Source organism: Trichomonas vaginalis, chromosome III (assembly GCF_026262505.1).
Source record: "Trichomonas vaginalis G3 chromosome III, whole genome shotgun sequence".
Classification (NCBI taxonomy): Eukaryota; Parabasalia; order Trichomonadida; family Trichomonadidae; genus Trichomonas; species Trichomonas vaginalis.
The window spans coordinates 13,185,183-13,206,243 of NC_067205.1; the positions used below are offsets into that span (position 1 = coordinate 13,185,183).

At 31.7% G+C, this 21,061-nt stretch overlaps 7 protein-coding genes across 7 annotated transcripts; 4 read left to right on the forward strand and 3 right to left on the reverse strand.

Moving 5' to 3' along the window:
• Nucleotides 1–239: 239 nt before the first annotated feature.
• TVAGG3_0693830 (guanyl-nucleotide exchange factor protein) lies at nucleotides 240–7,775 on the forward strand (the record flags this gene model as incomplete). Its single annotated transcript, XM_001317131.1, has 1 exon — nucleotides 240–7,775. The coding sequence occupies one exon, from the start codon at nucleotides 240–242 to the stop codon at nucleotides 7,773–7,775; it is 7,536 nt and encodes a 2,511-aa protein (XP_001317166.1).
• A 202-nt stretch (nucleotides 7,776–7,977) lies between these two features.
• Nucleotides 7,978–9,372, reverse strand: TVAGG3_0693840 (spectrin binding; the record flags this gene model as incomplete). Its single annotated transcript, XM_001317130.1, has 1 exon — nucleotides 7,978–9,372. The coding sequence occupies one exon, from the start codon at nucleotides 9,370–9,372 to the stop codon at nucleotides 7,978–7,980; it is 1,395 nt and encodes a 464-aa protein (XP_001317165.1).
• Nucleotides 9,373–9,405: 33 nt separating this feature from the next.
• TVAGG3_0693850 (uncharacterized protein) lies at nucleotides 9,406–12,165 on the reverse strand (the record flags this gene model as incomplete). The annotated part of the gene is made up of 1 exon (XM_001317129.1): nucleotides 9,510–12,158. One exon carries the CDS (start codon nucleotides 12,156–12,158, stop codon nucleotides 9,510–9,512), a length of 2,649 nt encoding a protein of 882 aa, XP_001317164.1.
• A 117-nt stretch (nucleotides 12,166–12,282) lies between these two features.
• TVAGG3_0693860 (peptidyl-threonine phosphorylation) lies at nucleotides 12,283–13,556 on the reverse strand (the record flags this gene model as incomplete). Its single annotated transcript, XM_001317128.1, has 1 exon — nucleotides 12,491–13,531. The coding sequence occupies one exon, from the start codon at nucleotides 13,529–13,531 to the stop codon at nucleotides 12,491–12,493; it is 1,041 nt and encodes a 346-aa protein (XP_001317163.1).
• Nucleotides 13,557–15,624: 2,068 nt separating this feature from the next.
• Nucleotides 15,625–17,785, forward strand: TVAGG3_0693870 (STKc PLK domain-containing protein; the record flags this gene model as incomplete). The annotated part of the gene is made up of 1 exon (XM_001317127.1): nucleotides 15,920–17,491. One exon carries the CDS (start codon nucleotides 15,920–15,922, stop codon nucleotides 17,489–17,491), a length of 1,572 nt encoding a protein of 523 aa, XP_001317162.1.
• A 109-nt stretch (nucleotides 17,786–17,894) lies between these two features.
• On the forward strand, nucleotides 17,895–18,748 carry TVAGG3_0693880 (uncharacterized protein; the record flags this gene model as incomplete). Its single annotated transcript, XM_001317126.1, has 1 exon — nucleotides 18,142–18,504. One exon carries the CDS (start codon nucleotides 18,142–18,144, stop codon nucleotides 18,502–18,504), a length of 363 nt encoding a protein of 120 aa, XP_001317161.1.
• Nucleotides 18,749–18,851: 103 nt separating this feature from the next.
• Nucleotides 18,852–20,887, forward strand: TVAGG3_0693890 (glycine-, glutamate-, thienylcyclohexylpiperidine-binding protein family; the record flags this gene model as incomplete). The annotated part of the gene is made up of 1 exon (XM_001317125.1): nucleotides 18,852–20,819. One exon carries the CDS (start codon nucleotides 18,852–18,854, stop codon nucleotides 20,817–20,819), a length of 1,968 nt encoding a protein of 655 aa, XP_001317160.1.
• Between the last annotated feature and the right edge of the window lie 174 nt (nucleotides 20,888–21,061).

Below are 21,061 nucleotides of genomic sequence, written 5' to 3' on the forward strand. Positions count from 1 at the left end.
TACCACCCAAATCATAATATGCCCAACATACCAACCTATACTTTGATCATTTTTATTAAATTTTCAGGTTGGCAGACATTTCATATTCTTCACTCAATTCAAATCCCATTTGTAATGTAAAACAATTCGATTTACACCAATCATCAAAAAATTATAATTAATTATTTCATTTTCTGCGAATGGATCCCAAAATTTTAGTGCATTTTTTTTTCTTGTAAAATCTTTTATTTTTATTTTTTATGGGAAACGAAACTTCCCAAGTACAACCTAACGAAGAAGTTAATCCCCAATTTGAAGAATCGTATTTCCACTCATACCTTACATTTACTAGAGAAGAAATGGGCGAAGAACAAGAAATTTTTAATTTACCTAAAGAAGCTTTAATTAATTTGCTTCTATTTAGTCCGGAACACATTGAGGACAAAAGGAGAATCATTCAATATATATTAAATAGTCCAACTAAAGAAATTATTGATACATCATACTTAAATCCGTATTATGAAATGTATTATAAATCGAAAGAATTAACAAATACTCGAATTAAAACAGATACAGCTCCGAAAATCAAAATGGAACCAGGAAATGAATCATCAATTCTAATTGATGTAATTACTACCTTATTTAGTTCAGTATTTTCAATTGATTATGATATAATCCCAGCTAAAAACGCATTAGATATCATTAAATCCATACCAAACACTCCAAAAATGCTTCCACCTTATTTAGATTTTAAATTACAAGGTCCTCATTACTCAGGATTACTCACACAACAACAGGTGTATCCAAAAGGTATCACATCCAACGGAAGTTTCCTTTTTATCCTGCATCCGGATTCAAATTTAACAGTTTTTCCACTTTTAGACAACGGAGCGTTACTTGATCCATTCACAGTTACATTAAATCTCATACCATCAACTTATCCATCATTGTTTGCGACTAAAGATCAAGTAATTGTGAAATCATTTACAAATCATTACCAATTTTCTATCAAACGAATTCTTGAAAGACCAAAATCGACAGTCCGAGGCAAAGAACTCCAAAATTTCAATCAAAATGTCATCGCTACCGATGGAGCTGTTTATGTTTCATTATCTCCTGACAAAACAGTCCGAGTTTTTGATATTCAAACCAATAAACTGATTAACGAAGTTCTATTAGTACAAGGAAATGCTCCTTTGCATCCAGAAAGGCCTGATTTGCTAGATGATAATTTTATCTTCAAAAGTATTGTTGAAACTAACGGTTCTTTCCTTTCTTTCTATGTTACATTGGACAACAATCAAGTTCTCTGCAGGCAATTCTCACTTATCAATGGAAATCATACTGGAGATATCGTATTTGAGCAAGAAAACAATATAATGGCCTTAAATCTGAACATTATCCACAAAATGCACTATTCCGTTAAAAACACAGGCAGCCAGTTAGTTGTAGAATCATTCAAATACGAAGGCGTTGATGATCCTTTCATTTTTGGTCTGAAAGTTCCGATAATTATGGATCTTTCCGGATTAGATCAACAATTGTTGTTTTATGTCAATCTTATTCTTTTGTCTTCCATCGGTCCACAGATTCCTGCCGAACTGAAACTGAAGAATGTCGATGAATACATCATTTTATTGTCAAACATCATGAATTTAATGGGCCAAGATTCGAAAAATCCAAAAGTTTTGATTACATTGCAAACATTTATTTTAATTGCCAGTTTGCATTCCGAGATGTTCCTTAATTCCCAGAAGATCAACAAAACTTTGGAATCAATTTTAATAAATTTGCCCAAAAAAATTAATGATGAAATAACTTTGAGTTTGGTGTCACTTTTGTTTACAAAATGTTTTGACAGATTCATGACTAATAATATTTTGAATACTATTATATCAGCTGTTGATGTTGCAAAAGGTGCTTTATTCGATAGATTGATAAGTGATATTTCAAGATCAAAATTTTTGTGTTTTTTGTCAATGACAGAAAATAATGTCATTTCACTTCAACTGTTGAAAAGTGACAACCATGATATATCATCATCTAATTTAATGAGGTTCTTTTATCTGCAGCAAAGAGTGTTAGTAAGAGAAGTAGCAAGGGAACTTGAAAATGATACTTTTTCTTCTTTGAAAATTTTCCAATCTAAAACAAAAAGTGTCACTGTTTTAGATTTCTTCGGAGAATATTCTTCTGTTATTATTAACTCCTTCATTAACTCTCTGAATAACTTTATTGCATTCGAAGATCTCCAGAAATCGTCTATTTTTAAATTAGTGTCAAATTTCTTGTCACTTTTATCAGGAATTTCTGATTATCATTCAATTTCTCAAATAATTTTGCCATTATTGTCTATGTTGACAATTTCTCTTTCTAATTTCTTCAAAACATATCAGATTGATATTATGGGACCAGCAAAAGAATTTTTATTATTAATTTCTTTCTTGTTTGGTTTGTTTAGTTCAACTTTGGTCAGAGGAGGTGATGTGTCAGATTTTGAAGAAAGAAACATTTTTTTAATTGTTGAAAATTCTTATCTGATGGATGATGAACAAACTTTGATATCTTATCTTAATTTTGACAAGAATTCAAACAAGAATTCTAAAATGAATGAAATCTACAAATTCTGGAAACCTCAAATCAACAAAAAACTAAGAGATGATGCAAAAGAAATTGATAGTTTTTGTTTGACGGTTTTTGTAAAGCATATTAAAGGAGCTGTCGAAGAAATGGAGAAATCAATAGAAAAACAAAAAGTTTCTGATCCATTCAGAGTTGTTTTAGAGAATATCTTCAAAATAAGGAATTTCTTTATGCAGCAAAAAAGAGAAAACCAGAGTTTGGATGAATTTGATCAAAAATTGTCACTTTTAATTAATCTAAAAAGTGACTTTTCAGATAAAAGCAACATTGAAGATTGTTGCAAATCTATTACGGATTTCTTGATCTCTAAAGATCCTGCGAAATCTTTGATATATTTCATTACAAACCAGAAAATAAGAGTTACTTTGACATCTATAGGTTTCGCTTTGTTGCAGGACATTTTTTCAAAGAATTTGGATAATTTATTTTACACGACGATAGCTATCGTCCTGTCAAAAATTGAAGATTTTGACAATTTGTCAAAAATATTAAGTCATTCCAAGAAATCAATTTCTTTCTTGATTTCTTTCATTAAAAGCGCCATGGAGATGAAATACGTGATGCCAATTATGCCGTTGATTATCAAATTGTTCAAATCAAAAGTAATTCCTGATGAAGAAATCGGAAAAATTACTACTTCTCAATTTTTGGCGGTTTTAAACTCAGAAACAATCTTGGAACAAGAAATAGCTGTTGTTTATGATTTTATTAATTTGATCCCACAATCTTTGGCGGTTTTGACAGAAAAACTAACACATAATCCTTTAAATTCACATTTAAGTTTATTTAGCATTTATATTGAAAAAAGCTATAATTGTCCAACAGATTTATACGACAAATTCCTTGATTTCGTCTTGAATTGCGATGATTCACAATCAATGATTGCAAGAAAATGCTTGTTTAATGCTACAAAGTTTGCGAAAATAGAGAATGATAAATTCAAATCAGATCTAATGAGAATAATTACTTTCATTGGAGAAAACTTACTTAATTCAAAGAATTTAATAAAATGTTCAGAACTTGTCAATTTTCTCAGACAAATTTTGAAGGATTCCGGTGAAAAATCAACAATTTTGAGAAAAATTATTATGAGTACAACTCTAAAGACAAATATTAAACAAATCGCAACTGTTTTAGCGATTTTAGGTGGCTCTATAGAAACAATAAGACCTTTCAATCAATGCCAAATGAAAACAGATGCTTCTACATCACAGGATATCATCATTTACTCTAATGATACTTTCATTAATTTGCCAATAAATGAAACTGCAAAAATTGAAGATTTACCAAAAAGTGACGTTTTGGCGGTTAGTGAAGTTCCCTTTGACATTTTAGATTATCCTGATTTTGATTTTATTTTGGACTTCTCGAATCTCGTTATCAAGTCTGAAAATTCTGTTTTGACCGTTATTTATTTGAATTGTTTGTCAAAATTTGCAGAAAACGAAGATTTTTGCAAATCATTGTCAAATAGGATCAGTTTAACTAAGTTTATATCGAAATATATATCAACATTTGATAACATGGATGTATTCATCGAAAAATACTCCAAATTATCAAAATACAGACCATTAAACACATTTAGAGGTTTCGAAATACTCATGAAAAAGAATCAATGTACTTATCTGTCAAAACCGTTGTCAAAAACTGCCAAAGTGAAGTTATTAATTGAGAGTGAAGATAATTTTGTAGGGTGCATTGGAATTATTGATTCTCATGACTACAAATGCAAGACAAATAACTTAATTTTGCTTCCACAATATATTACAGCACCAATTGATAGAGGTGTTGAACAGAAAATGCCTGCAAAATATATAATTGTTGAAGTTGATTTTTCTCAAAAAACTTTCACAGTAAATGGAAGTTTTGTTCCATGGATTTCTGATGCAACAAAATTCCACAGAATCATTGTTTATCCAACAAAACAATCAAAGATTATATCAATGAATTTGATGGCTGATGATTCATGTTATGCAAAGACATTTCCTATCAATACAGATGTTGTTGGAATTTCTGATTTGGATGACAATAAAAGAAGGAAATTGTTTTCAATGCCTGCTCATGTTCAACAAAATAGAAAAGAATTAAAAGAATCTTTGGAAGCAAGAACTATTACAAGGTTTTCTAACTTGATCACAACAAAATACGAAGAAATTGGTATCAATCCACCTCCTTTAGGTTGTATAGATCCTAAAGAAGCAGACGAAATGACAGAAAACTTGAGAAATTTAATGAATGAACAAATTTTGTTTGAATTAAGATGTCAAATTTCTTCTATCGTTCTGACCAAAATGATTTCATATGTTGGAGATGAAGCGATATTAGTAGAAGCATCAATTCGATTATTCTCTATTTTGTTGTGCCAATTAGAACAGTTTTCTTTGAATTTATTACATGAAATTAAATTCCCATTTGATTTGAATATAACGGTTTTGACACCAAACATTCCATCAAATCTTTTAATGCAAGATATGACGGAATATGGCCTTTCATGTATTAGAAAGATATCAAGTTCACGTGACTTCTTCCCTAATATACAGAAATACATTGAAAGATTAGTTGGAGAACCAAAAACACATCTTTTAACTGACACCAAAAAAGATGTTGATCTTTTAATTCCTGCTTTCAAAGATGACACATTTTTTGTTCCACATGGAAGCAATTATTATGTTGGATACTCTATATTTAACAAAGATCCATCATTTGGATTGGATTCTGTATATGTTTATACACCTTGTGTTGCTTCAGAAGATTCTTTGATACAAGTTCCTGCTACGTCATTAACAAATCCAATGTTTATGTTAAAAATCGATCCAAATACAACATCATGGATCTTTGGAACTGATTTTGAAATTCTGTTATTATTAAGAACATTGTTTTTAATTGGATTTAACAAATACAATCCTTTATTCATAAGATCAAAGATAATAGAGTTAACAGTTGTTAATTCTCCAATGACTTCTCGTCATGTACCAGAGTTATTGAATACATTATGTAACAATATAATTAAATCTGATAATTATACAACGGAATACATGAAATTGTTGTATTTGTTGATCTCTTTCGTGAATACTTTGGAAACTAATCATAAAAACTTCGATGCTATACTTACTTTCACAGATCAGGAAGTAATGAAGATGGCAGAATCTAATTCTGAATTGTCTCAATATTTCCCTGAATTCGGTTTGACAAATGAACCTGTAAAAGGTGACAAAACCGTTACAATTACAAATCTTCCTAATTTCAAGTTAGACGGAAACAAAGCGCAGATGAGACATTTGTTTAATGTCATGACAACAGTTGCTGTTCGGACAGATACTATTGATGGATTTCCTTTCTTTGTTTTGATTCCTTATTGGTTTGCTTTGGATTATTTACTTGGAAATTCAAAAACAACTGAAATAATTGTTGATAAAATCTCTCCGGCATCAGTTTCTATATATTGTACTTGTAAATTGGAATTATCCTTTAAACAAAGGACACAAGAAGATAACGCAATTTTGATTGTTGACCAATCAAATGATTCACAACTTTTCAGACAATATAATTTCCCAATGATTATAGAAGTCAGAGAAAAAATAACTGTTGTTATTTTATCAGATGATGACAATCGTATTTTGAAGATTGATGACTTGGTTTACAAAGAAATCAAAGAAGATGTGAAATTAAATCAAAGACCAATTCCAAAGAAAATCGATTTTGTTCCTGACCAAATAAGAAATGAATTTGTAAATGACATGAAGTTGTTAAGAACGAAATGGAATGCAAGCGAAACAATTAATTTGTTGCAGTCTTTCCCAGAAGATCTATTAAGTGCAAAAGACTTCTTTGAGATTGCAAAACTTGCTTTTGAAACGAGTTTGATGAAAATTTATCCGCCGAAAGTTGTTTTGTTGCAATCTTTCATGATTCATGTAATTAATTATGTATATTTAAATAATAATGATGTTACTTTGCAAAGGAACATTATTCATTATATTTCTCCTTCGAAACAAGCACAAGTCTTCTTGAACGAGATTAAAATATCAGAATCTTCTCCTGATTTCACTATCAACAGAAGAAAAGCAAGACAAGTTGTTTTGTCTAATTCAGGAGATTGCAGAAACACAATTATTCATCAGTTTTCTGAGTTTGTAGATACACATTCAACATCGAGTTTGAGAGGTCGTGGAAGACCTTGGAGAGTTCATTTCACTGATGAATCAGCAATTGATGCTGGTGGACCTTCTCGAGAAGCATTTAATGAAATAGCAATTTCTATTTTCCAATCACAATCGAAATTGTTTATTTTAAGTCCGAATGGAAGAAATCATTCAGGAGGAATGAGAGATGTTTATATTCCTTTCTCATCATTGAGACCATTTACTTCAAGATCTTTGTTTTATGCTGTTGGAGTTTTCATTGGAATTGTGATTCGAAATGGCTATTTCCAAGATTTTCCTTTCGCTCCTTTCGTCTGGAAATATCTTGCGAATGAACCATTGGACAAAAACGACATTCTTTGTTTGGATGAACATTTCGCGAACATGGCAAATTCATTGGTTACTATCAATGAACATGATTTCAACAAAACTTATGCCAACATGAAATGGGCTGTCACTGATTGGGATGATTCAACAAATTGGCTTAAATCAAAAGACCAAATTGTTGGTTACAATGATATAAAGAATTATCTCAACATGTGCGTTGGAGCGAGAATTAATTCAGTGAAGGCTAATTTGGAAAACATGAAAAGAGGATTTTATGATAATTTGGGATTTTCCAATCCAAGTATCTTCAATTCTAACTTGATTTCTTACTTGGCACAAGGATCGAGGACAGTAACAACTCAAGCATTTAAATCAATTACTTCAATGCTAGCGCCAACAAATCAACAAGAGAGGTATTTCTGGGAAGCTGTCGACAGAATGACAAATGAACAGAGATCTTTGTTGCTGAAATTCGCAACAACAATGACAAGGATTCCAAATCCAGCCATAAATTTAGGATTTAAGTTGTTTGTGAACTTTGAAGCTCAACTAAGTGATAGTTCACTTCCAAAGGCTTCTACTTGCTTCAACAGACTCTATCTACCATTGTATTCCAGCAGTGAAGTTATGTACAATAAACTTGTAACTGCAATCGAATTTTGCGATACAATGGAAAACAGTTAAATTTATACTTATATTTTTGTTTGATTATTTTTAATTTGTAAATATTTATTTTTAGAAAAATGTATTTCAAACGAAAATGAAACAATAACATTATCGAAAAAGTTTTTGAAGCAAATATTTTGTTCAGAAAGAAAATTTCATAATATTGAATTTAAAAAGGATTAGAAAAGCTTAAGTTGATATAGAGTTTAGTAAACATTTTCTATTCTGTAAATCCATTTCTTCGAAGAATATCAACACATTGTTGTTGTTTGAGTCGAATTGTCAATTGAAGAGCAGTTTCATTAGCATTAGTTTTTATATTTTTATTTATATTTGTTTGAGAGCTAAGATATTCACAGATATTTGCTCGATTATTATATATAGCATCATGAAGAGGTGTTTCATTCCCATTATTTACATCATTAATATCGATGAAGTTAAGAGCAAATTTTACAGCTTCTAGATTTCCCTCCTGACAGAAAAAGTGAAGAATTGTTCTCTTGGTAGAAGATCTACTTCTAATATCTGCACCATGATTAAACAAATGTTGAACTAGATTTAGATTATTTTTCCGTGCTGCTTCAAGAATCATATTTCTATTAAACTTACCCTGAACGTCAGAATATTTTTCATCAATCGCTAATTTTATTGTTGCAATATCTGCTTCACTTGATGCTTTTTCAAGAATTTTAAAGATTTTACCAAAGTTATCTTTTGTTTTACTCAAACTCATTAATTTTCTCATGTTTTCATCTGAGTGATCCAAACAATGATATTCTTCAATTTTAGAATTCTTGAAAGGGTTCGGAATAGATTCTCTACTAAAATAGTTTGCATTAGAGATTTGAAGCTTATGTGGAATTAGTGAACGATGGAGAAGTGCACGTTCGAAAACTTCTGTTGAGATAGACTCTAAACTGTGCTTAATTGAATGATTTTTGATAGATGTGATAGAGTTATTGTTGCAAAATTCAACTCTGACATGGTTAAGAAGAGGAAAGAATGAGTTATCTATTTCACTCATGGATATTATTGTACTGACTACTGAATCTTCATTTGATACTTTAAGAGATTTTGAAGTTAAAACTCGTTCAAAAAAGTCATAACCATATCGTTTGAATGTTATAATTTTATAATCTTCTTGAAAATCAAACATTCTTGATGCAAAGAAAGAAATGCATTCATTGATCTTATTGGTATCATTTTTTGTTGTTGCACAATCATAAATATCATAAAAATTCTCTTTGTTGATTTCTTTATAAGTGGAATTAACAAATGCGCAAAATATATCTGTTAAGAATTCGATTCCAAATGCTTTACCAACTTCAAATATATCTCTATTATGCAGGCAATCATTCTCGAACCTAAGAGCTCCAGTTTTGAAAAATTCAGAAATAATATCAATTGTGTTGTTGCATAATAAATTCAAATATGTAGTAACAGATTTAATTGAACTATCACGCAAATACTGATCATGAACAGTTTTTGAAATCATGATTGAAATATGTTTGTATGATTCAATTTTCTCATCATTAACAATGAAAGAAAATGGCTCTTTACCTTTAATATCATTACCCCATTCGATCACTAGATACTTCTTTGTAATCATATTCATTTTTTTTTTAAATTTGTGGAATTTTATCGATCACTTCACTTCATTTTTAATTCAATAAATTACCATCTCATGAGAGCATCATTTTGCAAATTATAAAATACAAACATTTATTTAAAAATATAGAAATAAAAAAATCATTAATTAACAGTTAATGAGTATAAAGGAATTATCTTCTTTGTATCCAATATTAACAAAGTATCACAGCCTCCATTAACAAAATTAACAGATTTTACCTTTCTTTGACGTAATATTGGTTCGTCTGAAGGTTGTGGTGGCTTTTTAGAGAATATGGCTTCTTCATCATCATAGCAAATGACCAAAAACGTTGAAATCTTTGGCTTTGATCTAAATTTCCTAAACGCAACAATTGTTTTAGGGAAAAATCCATCGAAAAACAAAGGAGGATCTTCGCAAGGAACTAAGAAAAGCTTCAATTGCTTCGATCTATATTCAGCTTCAATAAATTTCTCTGTATTTGCTGCTTTAATCACATTAACTTTGCTGATCGAATAATTAATGGCGAACTGAGACCACATTAATAAAAGTTTTGATTCTTTGCAGTTCGGATCCAATGAAACAGGATATTGAGAATCCAAAGGTTGTCTAAAACTTCCAAATATTTTTCTTTCACAAATCTCGATGTCGCCAACAGCTTCATAAATAGAAGGATTAAAATCACTTGGAATAGATTTTTGAGATGATTTTAGAACATATTGTTGATTTGTTTTATGCTTTGGAACTTCAGGAACATCATATTCGTATTCTCGACTTTGATAAGATGATTCTGAAATTGGATTTAATCTATAGCTATGATTATGATGATGAACATGAGTTTTTTGTTGTGAGATTGCAAATCTCATTAATTCATTTTGTTCTTCAAGTTTCTTTGCTAATTTCATCAATTTTGATTCTTCTTCCTTTTTTCTTGATCTTTCTTTCATCCGATGAATCATTTTTGAGTTTCCACCAAGTAGGAAATCAACAATTTCAACAACTTCTTTGTATGTTGGATACTTTTTCGTTGTTTTATGTCTCATTTTCCTTAATTCATGTACAAGAATTGCATTTTGTTGTGTAAGAGCATCAAGTAACTTAGAATATGTTTGAGATTTATCTGTATTTTGTGTCTGTCTGTGAGGTTTAATATAAGAACTTTCTATTGAATCAATTTGACTTCCGATTTGTTTTTCTTTTATTTCTGTTGATTCTCTAAGTTGCTGCAATTCTTCTTTTACATCGACCTTTGCATCTAATTTTGATTGCAATTCTTCATTAAATTTCTTATATTGATTTAATTCGGATTCAAGATGTTCATTTTGGATTTTTAACTTCTTAATGAACTCTTCTTTAGTATTATCATCAATTGCTTCGATTTCTAATGAAGGAGCAGCTTCTTGTTGCGTTAATTTAGATTTCTTTGGACTTTCTGGAGTTTTTTCAACAATAGTTTGAGAACTATGAGATTCTGCTTGAGTTCCAACAGTAGAATACGTTGGAACTATCAAGGAAATTGATAATGATTCTTCATCATCTGCCAAATTATCAGTTATTTGAGCATCTTTATCGGATTCCTCTTCTTCATATTGTTTTTCAACGGATTCATCTTCCTTTTCTTTGATTTCGACAACTTTTTGATTAATTATTTTTTCTGATTTTTCTTCTTCTTCATAAAAATAAGAAGACTCGCTGTAAAGAACATTTGAATCAACTTTTATACCATCAAGGATAGTTAATGATTCATTTGTTGATAGTATTTTGTTGCGATATATATGACGAAGATGTTTTTTCATTGGATGCTCATTATCATACTGTTCATTTGATTCATATATCTTCTGTCCTTTAGAAAGATCTTCATCAGCATATAGATTTTTGCAAACAGGGTTCCATCTCGTATCTAATAATCTTAATTTCTTTGATTTGGTGAGTAAATCAGCAAATCCATTTGCATCTTTAATGCAACATCCAGAGATATCAACAGCTTCAATATTAGGAAATAGTTTTGCAATGAAGTTTGCGTTTGCTATTTTAGAAAAGTTTAATTTGATTGACCTTATTGTTTTAATTGGATATATTGAGTTAAAACCTGTTTCATCAATTGGATTATTTGATAAATTAATATGTATGAGTGATTGGCATCCTTGAAATGGGAGAAAAGATGAAATTAAACAACCTTCTAAGTTAATATCTTCAAGATTTGGATGGTTTATCAGATTAACTACCGTAATTTCATTATTAGAACCTTGGAAATGTTTAAGTAGTGGGAAATTATTAATTCCATCAAGAGATTTTAGTTTACAATCTCCAACGTAAAGTTCTTTCAATGATGGAAAGTTATGACCAAAATCTAAATGCTCTATACAATTCTTATGTAAATCTAAAACAACAAGGTATGGCATAACATTTTCAAGTCTTATTTCTTGAATTTGATTTTTTGAGGCCAAAATACGCCTAAGCTTTGTATTACTGTCTATTCCATTTAGAGAAGTAATTTGATTCTTCGAAATATCGAGTAAAACCAAATTTGGTAATAAATCAAGTCCGTTAATATTAGATATCAAGTTACCGGATATATCAAGGAATTTAATTGTCGAAAACTTTTGGAAAAACTTCCTTTCTAGAGTTGGAATTTTGTTATTTGATACTTTCAATACTTGAATTTCATCTGTTTTGCAAAATTTGTCTATTTCTTGAAATGTTTTTAATCCACTCTCCCTAATATCAACAATATTCTCTTCATCAAAAGATTCTTCTTCAGTGAAATCCGAAATGTTCAATGAAGAAATCATCTTTCAAGAATAATGAACATAAACCCTTAACAATTTCAAAATCGCATTCAATAAGAATTAAAATCATTCACATAATAGCTCCAAAATATGTTCAAAAATTATTTGATTAATATGAGTTCAATTTCTCGTATATTTGTTTTAAATCCTTTAATACATGACGATGTATATTCCTTTTACATTGATTTGATAAGATTTTGAGTGAAATTCAAAAAGATTTTTTTTGAAAACGAGATTTAAACAAATTTTTCATTGCCATTATAAATCGACAAGTTTGAAGTGAGATAGACATATAATATAAAGTTTACTTACAAACAAAATAAATTATAGATCAATTAATCTAGGATTCCGCTAGATTTCCTCTTCTTTGTAGCATTTGCATGCAATTCTTCGAAGTATGGATGAAGAACAATGGCTTTGAAAGTTAATCTTTTTGCTGGATCTTTTTCAAGAACTCCTTTTAGTAATGATACTAGATTTGAAGGTGTATCTGGCGGTATTATTAGATCATTTGAGTGAATATGCTTGTAAAGAGCTAAAATTCCGCCACCGTTCAAAAATCCTTGGCAAGACTCTAAATCAAAAGGTAAATGTCCGAAAAGAGACATATACAATGATACTCCATATGCCCAAACATCAGCTGGCATTGGATGGAATTTTGTTCCTCTACATTCTTCAGGGGCCATAAACATTGGTGTTCCTTTTACATCCGTTGCGTATGAACTTTGTTTTGCTACTTCTTGGGATACCGAAAAGTCGGATAAAACGAAATGACCGAGATTAAATGCAAGAATATTTGCCGGCTTAATATCTCGATGAACAATCAAGTTGGAATGAAGGTACTCACATGCTGTAGCTATTTGGTAAAAGCATTTAGAAATTGTGTTAGTATTCAGTAAATTTTGCGAAAGTAAATGTTTCAGGCTTCCAAGTGGACAATAAGGCATAACTATGACGAGAGAGTTCGTCCTGGTATCATCAAATGCTTCATTTAGTGTAATTACATACTTATGACTTAGTTTACTTAAGATATCTAATTCTCTTTGTACTAATACGTATGGTTGATCATCATTTGATATTCGTTTCTTCTTCAACACGCTATGACTGTATATTTTTGCCACACATAGCTCTTTCGAATCTTCCTTGATAACTTGAAAAACTCTTGACATTGGTCCACATGCTATTTCTGACAATATGTGGTATCCATTAATCGTTGGATCATCCGACTGTAGAATGTCTGAGAGTGCAGCAGAATCATTTAAGATTTCATGGTGAAAAAGATCATTATTTTCACTTTGAACTTGATTATCTTCATCTGATTGTGAATCACTAATATCATTTCCTATCGCCGCTGACTTAGAGCTTCCACAACCCATTTAGCCAGGAACGTTACTATTTTTTTTTATTTCCACACAATTATCAAAATTTTGTAAAGATGATTTTAAATTGAAGGAGGGAGCGGATCAGCTCCGTGATAATCAAGTTATTTGAAGTTATACTTAAGGAAGTCAATTTGGAAAATTGTTTTCACTTTAGGAGAATATAATTTTCCATTTGGAAAATTTAAAAAGTGAGACGCGCAGGATTCGAACTTTTTTAAAAGTTGATTTAAATGAATTTTAGTGTGGAATATAAGGATAATATCATATTTAAAATAAGAATATACTAGTTTAGGTGGTATTAATTTTTTCGATAAATTTGAGAGTATGTACGTTTAGGGCATGAAAAGTGTCAATTCGCTCAGCGAAAGCTGAGCTAGCTTCGTTCTCGAAAGAATAAGGAAGGAGTGAAGGAGAATGATACAGAAGTTGACACATTCATATCATTTCAACAAATTTTGATCAAATTGAAATTCAATAAAATTCAATTCAATTCATATCCTTCAGTCAGTACATTGATATCCTTCTGCATCACAATGATAACTCGGGCATCAATAGTTCTACAACTAACTCAGAAGAAACAAGATTATTACTTCCTGCTTACAGCTTTTAAAAAGTTTCGATGATAAAAATCACTCTACTCTCGTTTATCGACATATGGTGATAGTAGGTAAACATATTCTTATCGATATTAATAAAAATATTTGTACGAAAATCTTATCCAATTAGAGAGTTATTCATAAAGTATATGATAATTATAATTACTTTATCTTTGTTTTATCTTTGAATAAACAATTTAATTTAAATTGCATAATATTTTTTGGTTGAAAGACAGGAAACTTAGTTGAGTTTGTATTATTTTTATCGTTTAATTCATCGTATCAGTGAGTGATCCAGATATTTAAGATATTTAGAAAAAAAATTATTAATTTGATTAACAAGTTTTAATCAAAATAGCAAAAATCTATTTGATAGCTGTAAACAAACAATAATTTTTATTTCAAGCAAAATCACTTATTTTCATCTAAACGTATAAAATTGTCAATTTTATGAAAATAAATTGAAAATCTCATGAAATGTAAAGGAGAGTAATATTTTTCAATTTTCTTTTTTTCTTTGTCTCAAATATTTTCTGTTGGGAATTTTCTTGTTATCAAAAAATAATTTTAATATTTGTTTATTTCATTACATACAATAAAATTTTAAAAACTCTATTTCTTCTCAAGAAAATTTTTTCCTTCATATGAAGAAACATTTTGTTCTCCATTTGATACTGAGTCTAAATCTCGATTTTTGAATTTTCTTCTTTCCAAATTTCTTTTTTCCAAATTAGAAGTTTAATTCAAATTTTCAATAGTTTATATAGTTTCTCAAACCGTCTCAGATTTTCTCACTTTTTAGGGATTTTCTCTCAAAATATACAAAAATAGTAATATCAATACATGTGTCTAATATACTTTAAAACCATCGTGACAAAATTCAAAAACGAAGAGTTCTTCTCTCCAAATTTTTTTCAAAATCAAAAAAATGAGATAAAAAAGTACGTTTGGAAAATTCATTTTTAGCATTTTAGGAATTTTCTCACTTTTCTTCCAAATTGACATCCTTATTATACTTCTTCGATCTCTCTCCTTCGATGTGTGGAAATATTTCCACTCTAGAGCATTTTGTTTTCTAAAAAGGTATTTTTCAATGTTCCTCAAATTTAAGTAATTTTCTTCAAGATCCAAATATAGGACTTGCTAGCCTTAGTAGTGCATAAACCTAAAATATATAATCGATTTACTGGCAAGAAGTTGTAAAAACATATAAGAAAGCTAGCTCATTTAATATTCATATTGTAAAAGAAATGAATTTCCAACTAAAGGTCAATGAAGGAAATTTTATTGAATGAAATACTATAGAAATTGAATTTATGAGAAATATTTCTTGATATATAGTTGAGAAGATGTTTGAGGTTTTAATAGTTTTATTTCTTTCTTTCTCTGCTTTATTCCCTGAGATAATTCTAATCAAAAAAGAGATTTCAATGTTTTTTTTCTTTTGTTTGCCAATGTGAGAGCGAAATCTAATATGATTTGCGTTTCACATATGTATTCTCAAGAGAATACGATTTATCTTGAAGAATGGAGATCAAATAAGAAATTTTGCTACGATAACACTTCAATATTATTCTTGATTTGTAAAACATTCAAAATTCCGCCCCGAATTGTAATAATCTTGATGCCTCAGAAAAACGGCAACCAATTGAGAAGAAAAAATCATAGTATTTCCAGCATATTGTCTGATAGGAAATAGTTCCTATACTCTTCTCTCTTTAAATCATGCATCCATTTCATATCATACCAAAAACTTTACAAAAAAAATTTATAAACAGCCCGCCAGATGAGTGAGTCTTTACCTCCTGTGCCGACTGTTTTGCATCGCACGACAAAAGACGGCACTAAGGTAACGTACACTATCAAAGATAAAATGGGAAGTGGTGGATTTGCAACAGTTTATAGCGGTGAAGAAATGCCAGGCCGATTACCTGTTGCAATTAAGTGTATTTCCCAAACACGTGTAGCGGATCCTAAAGTACGAAGGAAATTAATTAGCGAAGTCGATATTCATAAGTCTCTACACCATCAAAACATCGTTGAATTTAAAGGAGTTTTTCAAGATGAGAATTACGTCTATATTTTATTAGAACTTTGTCCGAATGGAACTGTTTTAGATATGCTAAAGAAGAACAATCCATTTTCAGAAAAACAAACTTCGCAAATTTGTTACCAATTATTAAATGCGTTAATTTACTTACACGAGCACCGTGTTATTCATCGCGATCTTAAATTACAAAATTTACTTCTTGACAAAAATAATCACATGAAACTCGCTGACTTCGGTCTCAGCGCGCAATTACAAAGTGATGATGAAAAGAAGATGACTTTATGCGGAACGCCTAGTTATTTGAGTCCTGAAGTTGTTGGTGGCGGTGGAAAGAGAGGACATACTACCTCTGTTGATATCTGGGCCACTGGCGTTTGTTCATTTTTAATGTTAACCGGAAAACAGCCATTTCAAGGCTCAGATAAGAAAATAACATATAAAAACATATCACACGTCAGCTACCAATGGCCAGAAAAATCTCATGTTTCGGATCTTGCAAAAGATTTTGTCGACCATGCTCTTCAGAAGGATCCAAATGCCCGCCCAACAGCTAAAGAACTTATTACTCATCCGTTTATTACTACATACAACTCAGAATTTATTACTCAAACTCTCAAAACTCCGGTTGCTGCTACTACGCTAGATTCTTCGAGGAATCTGATAATGACTTCTCGACCAGATAATTCTAGCTCGCCAGCTGAGGCCGAGGAAGCTCCGGAAACTCATGAATCTGGACAACCCCTCCGCCTTCCATCGTATTCGGTTAGAATATGGTGGGATTACTCACACAGATACGGTTTGGCATATATGCTACATAATCATATATGCGGGGCTTGCTTTAACGATTCATCCAGAATTATTTTGTCTCCAGATGGTACTTTTTGCCAATATTGGGCATCACCACAGACTCCTGCTCCAGAGATAGTTGAGATGAGCACCATAGAAGTTTCTCCAATCAGAAAGAAACTTCTTTTAATTCAACATTTCGCAGTCGAACTCCGCCAAAGGGCTGGAACTATGCATTATCCGCCAATAGAAATTACAGACCAGAAGATGACGATCCCTCACGTTAAGTATTGGGCTCGTACAAGAGATGGAGTGTTATTCAGAATGGCCAACAGAAATATTCAGGCCAATTTCAGAGACCACACCAAGTTGGTGATAGAGAGCAATAGCCGGAATCTGTTTTACGACACAGGAAGAGGCGTACAGCAATTGACCCTCGGAGATCTTGGAGATCGCGAGAGGTATCATGAAGTACGTAAGAGATTTGTAATTGTTAAGGAAATGGCGAAAGAACTTGTCTGAAATTTATTTTTGTTATATTTTGTGTTAATTCTAAAATAATATATATGATAATCGCTTTTTTGCTCAATTACATGACAAAATAAGAATGAATATATCTAATCCTAAAAATAATACAATTCTCAGGGCTGAGTTTGAGTGAGATCGTCAAGATCATTGACAATATTCTCTCATCTCGGCACTAAAAGACATGGATCATAGGATATGACTTATAAAGAGATCAAAGTTTTGCTTACAGCTTTCGTGGCGAATTGTCCAAATTTCAGACGCATCTCCACGAGACTGAGCAAACAATTTGAACTTCAACATCAAAATATCGAAAAGGTGGTCCTAACCTTGAGAACTGATCTCATTCACTTTCATTCTGGTGCTTTTTATATCGCATTGCGATTGTCTGTTGTCAAAATCGACAGTAACTGCAGGTTATCGCAATAATATGTTACAGGAAGTGCAACAGTAGTGCCAGAATGTACATGTCGCGAACTTTCCTGAATCTCAGATATGGTGCAAGACAAAGCGGTTTTTGCCAATATTGTCGCTCAAGCCGGCACAGAATGACTAGAAAACGGTCCTAACATTGAGAAAGGGCCTCTTCCCAGTCTTTCTGAGACACTTCAACCATAATAATTTTGTCTCCCCCTAAAATATAAAAAATGAGTGCAAATAAATTTGCTCCGGCAACAATCAGATCCAAACACAGATATTATCTTGTTCGCATAGAAAAGACCAAAGATAATGCGGTAGTTCAAAAAGAAGACTTTGTAAAAGCAATTGCAGAAATGTATCAACAATTATTCGGAACATATTACCTCAATTTGCTTCCAATGGATGTATACGATCAAGGAAATGATAGGTTTATAGTTGATACAACACCAGAATTTGCGGTCACATTTCGAACTGCTCTAACTCTTCCAAGCCCTCACCAATCAATTCATAAATTCGAAGTCATTAGCGAATCATCATATCTTCAACCACTTATACATGATTCTAGACTATTTTACCCTCCATTAATTTAAATTATATTATTTGTTTTTTTATTATAGAACTCTAAACTGTTGGATTACTAATGCTTACTCCTTTTCAAACCATTTCTACAAAATTTTGCTTGTTATGAAAAATTTAATATTTTTTTTTTCACATTCTAATGATAACACACTAAAATTTTCTTTATTTTTAAAAGGGTTAATTGATAGTATTAAAAAATCTGCTTAGTTCGAAATCAAAATCAATAAAATCATTTTATCTTTTGAATTACGAATCCAAAATTCATAGATTTTGATGAATAAGTATTAGACATTCTATTTCCATCAAAACAAAAGACTTTCGAGAAAGATTTTAGACTAACGAACAATAAAAAAAAAGTATGAAAGCTGCAACTTCGCTTGGATATCAAATAATATCTTGTTCGAGCGAAGATTCGACGCATCCGATATCTTCGATCATCAATTCATCAATTAATTCGACCGGATGGCAGACATCTCCAAACCCTCGTTATCCAGTTGAATTTGTTGTTGATCTTACAACGGTTGTTGAACTCGAAACGCTACAGTTTGTTAGCCATCAGTTCAAAATAGCTAATCGCGTCGATCTTTACGTCGCAAAATCAGACAAAGATTTTAAAGCATTAGGATCTTTCAATTTTTCAAACAATGCACACTCAAATTACACATCTCGCGAATTAAAGAGCGCAACACTTAATGGAATTAAAGCACAATTCATCAAAATCGTTATTCCAGGCTGCCATGCAAATCCAAATAACCCAACTAATCAAGTTGGCATCGTATCTTTCAATGTACTCGGCCGTGGTGGCGTACCTAAGTCTTCTGTTCCTAAATCTATGGGATCAAATGGCTTAGATGGTGATTCATCCGACATTCTCGAGCAACTTGAACGTCAAAAGCGCGAAGCTGTCGAAAAAGAAGATTTCAAACGTGCTGAAGTACTGAAAAAGCAAATTGAGCGTCTTAGACGCGCTTATGATCAAGTTGTTGTTCTTCAACAGCAAAAGAAAGATGCAATTGCTCGTGAAGACTTCGTAACAGCACAGAAGCTTAAAGCTGAAATAGATTACCTCTTAAATGGCTCAGATCCAACTCGCGATCAATCAATGCAAAATCAGCCACCACCAAGACAAAGTATCAATCAACAATCATTCCAGTATCAAGACCAATACCAAAACCCACCACAAAATCGTACTTCCTTCAATATTCCTGAAGATGATTTGGATGAACAGCCAATACAAGAGCGCAGACGTCAATTACCACAGAAAACACAAAAATTACCACCTAAACCAGCTCCAGAACCAGAAGAACCGCCGCCACGCCGTCAATCTCGTCCTCTGGAAGACGAAATTCCTCCAGCCGTCCAAAGAAACTTCGGAGAGGACAGAAGACCAAAGAATGTTGATATCGCAGCATTCGAAGCTAACGCACAAGAAGATGAGCCTCCAAGAAGAAATCGTCATCAAATTGAAGGCGCAAATCCAGATGAAAGGCCAATACACCCATCAAAGGAAGCTGGTGCATCCAATCCTTCACCAAGCGGTGGTGGAGGAGGTGGCGGAGGCCGAGATCTCCAAAAAGAACCAGATGAGCTAAGTGGAACCAATAAATCCGAAGCCGGCTGCTTAGTTGACATTGTTTCCGAACGCTTAGTTGCCTGCTTCTTCAGTAGGGCGTGGAACTTGAAGATCGACGGAATTAAAGAAATCGCTAACAGATTAGTTGGCGATAAAACGTTATCTGCCAGCCAGAAAGGCGATGCCTTCTACAGATACTGCTATATCATGAGACACAGAGTTGTAGAAGACCACAAAGCCGTTTTTTCAGCCTCATTAGAAGGAATTAAACTTCTTGGTGAGAAATTAGGAGTTTCTCAGAGTGATTTCAGTCGTGGCATGCAACAAGTTGTTCCCCCTCTCCAACCAAAGATCGGCTGTTCCCAACAGATTTTGTCCAAACAGACATGCAAGTTTTTGAGATGGGTTGTATCGAAAGGGTGCGCCGATTGTGTCATTCCGATGCTGATAAAGAGTTCCTCAAAGCCTCAGCAGTGGAAAGCACCTCTCGCGCAATTATCTACCCTCCACAAAATCGTCTTAGCAAAGGAAGGAGATTATGCAAGTTTAGGTTTGTCTTTGGACCAAATTATGAATTTTATCGTTCCAAATTTGGAGAGTGCCGCAAAGGAAGTGAGAGATGCTGCCATAGAGTTTGTTGTTACTATGAACATATTGGTTGGAACAGCTGTTGAAAGATTCATGGAGAAAGTTAATCCAAGAATTAGAAAGGAGATTGACGAAAAGATTAAGGCAAATCAGGAAGCTGAGTAATGTTTTTTTATTAGTATATTTTTTTGTAATATTTATTATGAAGTTGTAATATTTTTCTTGAAATTTAAAAAAATAATTATTTCAACTTAATCAAACTGTTTCCCAAATTATTATATAATATCATTATTCATCTCTGAGATATTGGCCTTATTCTCAATTAGATAATAATAAGAATTATAATTTTTCAGATTTCATTTTGTACTGACCAGTTTAAATTATTATATTTCATTAGTATTTCAATA